Source organism: Kryptolebias marmoratus, linkage group LG6 (assembly GCF_001649575.2).
Source record: "Kryptolebias marmoratus isolate JLee-2015 linkage group LG6, ASM164957v2, whole genome shotgun sequence".
Lineage (NCBI taxonomy): Eukaryota > Metazoa > Chordata > Actinopteri > Cyprinodontiformes > Rivulidae > Kryptolebias > Kryptolebias marmoratus.
Window position 1 is genome coordinate 25,937,587 of NC_051435.1, and position 6,392 is coordinate 25,943,978.

A 6,392-nucleotide genomic window follows, 5' to 3' on the forward strand; every position below is an offset into this window, starting at 1 on the left:
AGGGCATGAACACAGAAACTAACAGATAACCAAAACAAAACAAGAGTTACAAAACACCAAAACCATGACACATATGGGATCAGCTCAAATTTCAACACTGACCCAGTGCTGATCTGATTGATTTAGATGGCCAATTACAACAGCTTTGGGCCAATTTGAGTACAGAGTACTCAAGTACAGATGAGAGTTGTACAACTGTTGTATCATACAACAATGTACGACTCTCATCAGAACTTGATCTGCTGCATGTATCTAGGCCTGAGAGGGGAGTGGGTACACCACACCTACATGGGACCAGCAGTGTGCCTGTACTGCTCATTCTATTATCCATTTGATCTCATGTTGTAATCAGTGCAATATAGTCACGACTCCCCTTTCAACATGTGAAGTTTCCTCACATTTCCGCCACTTTGTTTGGGTGCTGTAGTTTTTGTCAGTAGTGTATTTACATAAATTTAGGAGATACTAAAAAAACTGTTATTTTTACGCAAGCGGGTGAGCTTTCTTTTTTTCGCTTTTTTTAAACATAACTTACAATTTCAGCAGCCTGATGGTATGCGTGGCACAGTGGTGCAGTAGTTAAAACTGTTGCATCTCAGGAAAAGGTTGCAGCATTGTTTCCGGACCTGGGGCCTTTCTGGGTGGAGTTTACATGTTCTCTCTGTGTGCACATGGGTTTACTCCGGTTTCCTCCCACAGACCAACAACATGCATGTTAGGTTCATTGATAACTCTAAAATTATCCCTAGGTGTGAGTGAGAGTGTGAATGGTTGTTTGTCTTGTTTGTCTCTATGTGTCCCTGTGATGGACTTGTGACCTGTCCAGGGTGTCCCCCGCCTCTCCTACAATGACTGCTGGAGATAGGCACTAGTGACCCGGAAAGGAGAAGCAGGTAAAGAAAATGGATAGATGGATGGATGGATGGATGGATGGACGGATGGTGGTATGGGAAAAGAAACTGTGACTCGTCTCAATAGTCTGTACTTTGAATGAACAGTTTCTGCTGTCAGAAGGCAAAAGGTGCAGCGAGTATGGATATTGTCTCTGATGAGTCCAAACTGTTCTTATTTTTTCATTTTTGGCTCCACAATCACAGAACCAGCTATCAAGTGCAATCAGAGCAAAGGCATGTATCTACTTTAAAAACATGCTTAAGACAAATTTTATCAGAACACCCCGAATACACCTGACTCACATTTATTTAGCATTTTGCATTTCTCAATAGATTGTACTTGTCTACTTCTATTAGATTGCAATGGATAAATGTGTCTATCTAATAACTAAATGTAAATGAATTAGTTTGTTGCACTCAAAGCAAAACATTGTACTTTACTGATGCAGTCTCTCCATTCAGGCTGTTTAAACAGACAAAGCCAAAATCCGAGGTTTTCAGACGCTACATTACAAGAGGTGCTGACATAATTTACAGTTAGAGAAAATAATGTATTTTTTTAACACTAAAATATATACACTTGTGCTTTTAGAATCCTAAATTAAAATTACACGTGTGCATGACCAATACATCAGCTCTTTACGCTTTTGTATTTTTTCTTTCACAGTTTCTGTGGATGGTTTATGCCCACCCAGGCCTTGTAAGGGCTCCAGTGCAAAATGAGCATCTATCTTAAAAACCATAAACATATGACAGTTTCAGAGAGTCAGTGCTACAACTGCAAAGACTCAATCTCCTTTGCAGTCTGAGGAGTCTCAGAGTCCTGGTGGTGACATATGGATGTAGAAGCTCAGAAGTGTATGATGGTGCATTTCTGTGCAGAGCCTTAAAAGTCCAAACCATAACCTTGAACTGGGTTCTGTACTTAACAGGGGCCAATGCAGAAAAGTGTGTCATGGGAGTGAGTGCTTATGGCCTTTTTCCATTAGCTCGATTTGGCTCTGCTCATATTGACTCGTATTGGAACCAAAGTCTCTCCCCTTTCAGCTCTGTTCTTTGGTACATGTTCAGAGTTCCAAGCGAGCCAAGACAAGCTGAAGATTTGATGTCCGCATACTGCAGGCCATCAATAGCTGGCCAAGGAGCAACATCAGTCATGAGAGCATCTCTTTCGTAATAATCAGACCCATTCTTTTTTAAACCTTGCAACAGCAGCATTTGTTGTTGTATTTACTTTTTAAAATATGTATATAGATAATACATCCATTAAAATAGCAACATGTAAACCCGCACCATGGTACTATAAGGAGATGCAGACGTTTCTGTGCTTATACATAGTTCTTGGCCGGAAGAGATATTTTCGTTATATTGGTAGGTAAGTGCTAGACAACAATGGCTTCAAAGCAAACTAAATCCAGATATTCACTTACTCTTGACCAATGTGTGAGGGAAAGATGTATGCAGAAGATTGCTACTGCTGGGATTGCCCGTATGAGGTGAAAAAATAGGAAATGTCAGACAATTTGCCGCTCATCTCATATTACAAAATTGTTAATTAATTAGTGTACATGAAGAGTGCCTGTCTACACCATAGAGGAGCTATGTGGCCTGAAAGCAATGGACTCATACAATTAGTGTTTTAATGGATTTGTAAAGGATGTCTGAACTCTCCGTATTATTAACAAAGTTCTGGTGGCCTGCAGGGTAAGTAATAACAGTATCATACATGTACATGTAGTTATATATGTGTCGACAGTATGTTTATGGATTAGAGTCAGACCTAAAATGGTGCCAGTGCTTTATTTGTAACTATCATTCAACCATACCAGTTTTTATTGTTGTGCTATTTGATTTATCACTGACAAAACCATTTAACTTTTAATTTAATTCTTTAACCATAACGTTAGCTTTGGGGTTCAGCACATAGCATAGCTGAGTTATCTGCAGTATAGACGTTCTAAATCATGAAGTTCTAGTACACATACAATTATACTCTAATATTATTTAACAGAACTTAATTTTTAAAATGTTACTTTACAAGAATAAAAGTGAGAAGTGTGGGGGAGAAGTGTGATGTCACATGGGAACTATGTATTTGCTTATGACAGTATTCAGAGGGAGCTGGATTGGCCAAGTTAACAGTTTAGCCGCTGCATCCTGAACTAGCTGCAAATGATTCAATGATTTTTTTTTACTAAGGCATATGATAAGTAAATTACAACATGTAATGTAAGATGAAATACAAGCATGAATAATCATTTCCATCTCAACATTAGAGAAAAAAGTACTTGGGTTACCAATGATTGAAGGAAACAAGAACAAGCAACATTGTTCACATATGGGTCAAACCAAACATTAGCATCAAAAGTCACCTCCAAATTTTTTCAAGTTGGTTTATTGCAAAAGGCAAGGGGACCCAGTTGGCCAGTAATCTGAAAAATCAGGTTTTCTGTGTGACCAATAGATGATTCTGCCACTTACAGTTCAGAACCTTTTCAATATAATATAAAGATTTTGCACATTGACTGTATAAGGCCTACTCGTTGCTCTGGATTTCTGTCTGTTTTATTAACAGTGCTGTTAGGGAGTGACAGATGCATTTGTGAAATTACCACGGTGACCCTACTGAGCCTCTAGCATTTTATTTTATCTTGTTTTTTATACGTCTTATACAGTTTAAACATAAAAATTATGCAATTTGTCATCTTAGATTATATCAAAGGGAAGTCCCATATTACTTTTGGGTTTTAGAGAAGAAAATTAATGTTTGTTGAAATTTTGGGCAGTAGTTGCCTTGGCACCTTTTAAAATTTCTTCGGAAATCCTTAGTCCTTTTATTTGAATAGAAAACCTTTTTTATATACTTTTTTTTGCTTTGAGTATTTGATTTATGTCAGATTTGTTTTATAGTTCTACTTCACTGGATCATGCTAATGACTCAGTTCTTTTTTAGTTCTAAAGAACAATCTAATATCTGTTTTTATGATGTATATGGTAATGAATGAAAAGTTAAGCAGGAAAGGTTGAGACAAAGGGGGTGGGGGGTACATGAGAAAAGAGTGTGATAGGTCTGATCCCTAGCCAGAACAAAGACTAACAGTCTTAAAGTGGTGACAACCCTCCTGATGTGTGTGTGTGTGAGTGTGTGATACCCTGCTATAGCTGGTCATGAATGAAAAGTTAAACAAGAAGGTTGAGACAGGAGTGGGGGTGGGGGGTCAGTAGATGAGAAGAGAGTGTGATAGGTCTGATCCCTAGCCAGAACAAAGACAAATGGTCTTAAAGTGGCGACAACCCTCCTGATGTGTGTGTGTATGCATGTGTGTGAGTGTGTGTTACCCTGCTATGGCCCCAGACAGGCTTTTGTCAAAGTGGTACATGGGTGGCGACACACAGCAGCTGACAGAAGGACATGACACAGGTGGCTGTTTAGGGAGGCGACAGGAATGTAGTGACCCTCAGAGGAATGCCAGTTGGATGGTCACTACAGTAATCAGGCTGGTGCTTCGTGTGCATGTTTGTGTGTGAGAAGGTTTGATGCTTTGGTTTTGTTTCCCCTCAACAACACTCCAAATGGTGTGGGAGTTGTAGCTGATGTAGGAGCGTGTAACAGGTTCTGTTGCTGTCTCTCATTTTGCAGGTGCAAGGTCAAAGCTGGCCCATGCTGGTTCTCAGAGCCCAAACAGACTGCTTATTGTCAGGGCAGACCCAAATACTGCTTCACTGTACTCAGACATCTTCTTTCTCATCCATGACAGAAGTTGAAGTTGATAAAAACTCCTCTGTGTCTGACTTATCTGTATCTTTTTCTGCGTTCTGTTTTGTAGATGGTGTTGCTGGCGCGTTGCGAAGGCCACTGCAGCCACACCACCCGCTCTGACCCCCTAATCTCCTTCAGCTCCGTGCTCAAACAGCCGTTCAAGAGCTCCTGTTCCTGCTGCCGGCCGCACACCTCAAAGCTGAAGGCAGTGAGGCTGCGCTGTGCTGGCGGGACTCGCATCACAGCCACTTACAGATACATCCTCGCCTGCAACTGTGAGGAGTGCAGCTGAGCAGGCAGCAGCTCTCTCCCAAACCTTCAAGACTCTCAGCATCCAACATTTTTCTTGGCAATGGACCTCACTCTATAGCTGTTCAAAGTATTTTAATGATTGTTGGATCGGTCAACCGCCCCAATGATGCGTGACGTTACTGTGGGTATGAAGATCTGGAAGAATCAGATCCCCCTCATTTGCTCCCTAAAATTGACATGGACCCGCATAGAACATACTATACCATATCTGTTATGTGTGCTTTCAATCATGGTGAATCATGCAAAGCATATTTCTTCGGCACACAATGCCAGACACTACAAATTGCTGCTCCCATAGTCCATCTTGAGACCCTCTTGACCCCAGAGACCTACTTCACTCATGGCAGGTCTCTGTAATCCCTTGCACACACACATTCACAAACCGCAGCTTATTGCAAGTATCTGTGACAGCCTTTTCCCAGCTCCACGAAAAACCCGCCATGCGTTTGACAACAAAACAACACACCTTGTTAAAATGCAGCATGGGAAAGGATGAGGTCTCCACAAGAACAAGGGGGGGTCAGCATGAGCCCAGGCATATGGTGGAGCTATAGTATAGAGAAGCACCTGCGCCATTACTCACCCAATAACATTTTACACACTCCCTGTGGACTTTCATCTAGCTGTGTAAAATGCAAACAGTGCTGACAGGAGAGCTCATCAAGTGCACAATAAAAGGTAAAAAGAGCCTTGAGGATAGAAATACGACCAAGGATGAAGGTGTGACCAGTCTCTGGGTGGTGTTGTGAACTAGAACTAGACTGTCAATCATTTAGTGTTCATTCGAAGTGTATTTGAATCTTTGTGATGTTCATGTCAGTGTTATTGTAAGTACAGCTTTTTTCATACTCTGTTGATCCAACTGCTGCTAATGCTTGTCATATTGTTATTTCTGTCCGGTGATTTCTCATGTCAAAGCAGTGCTGTGGTTGTTATGCAAAGGTCTGAAAAAGCCTGCATATGTTTGTCTAACATGATGAATTTAGATCTTCAGACTCTTATGCAGCTCATTCTGTCTGTCTGACTCATCAGCCTCCAGATTTTGTGGTCAGTTAATCTGAAAATAAAACATGTAGATGTTGAAAATGTGGGTTTTGTATAATTAAATCTCTCAAACCACAAGAAATTCACAAATAAATCACATATTTAATGGGAGCAAAGAAAGAACCAAATTGAGCCATGTTTGAAATGTTGTCCCATGTGAACACTTAAAGCTGTTTTGTGAATATTTTTCTCCTGTAAACATCATTAATGCCTTTAGCAGTACATTTTTGTACTTGTTCCCAGTCTTAGTACTAACTTTTCAAATACAGATTCTTTGGTGTAACTCATTCTCCTTTCATTGGAGCAAAAGTTATATTTTAACCTAAATCATGTAGCCTTCCAAAGAATAATCAAATAGTTTTGGTATCTAAACAAATAATTGA

General features: G+C 40.2%; 1 protein-coding gene across 1 annotated transcript in view; it reads left to right on the forward strand.

Moving 5' to 3' along the window:
* LOC108243549 (norrin cystine knot growth factor NDP) overlaps positions 1 to 6,105 on the forward strand; it is a 28,591-nt gene extending 22,486 nt beyond the window's left edge. The window contains exon 3 of the mRNA XM_017429075.3: positions 4,721 to 6,105. Coding sequence (XP_017284564.1) covers positions 4,721 to 4,945 — 225 coding nt within the window. The 3' untranslated portion in view covers positions 4,946 to 6,105. The remainder of the gene's footprint in view (positions 1 to 4,720) is intronic.
* Positions 6,106 to 6,392: the final 287 nt, after the last annotated feature.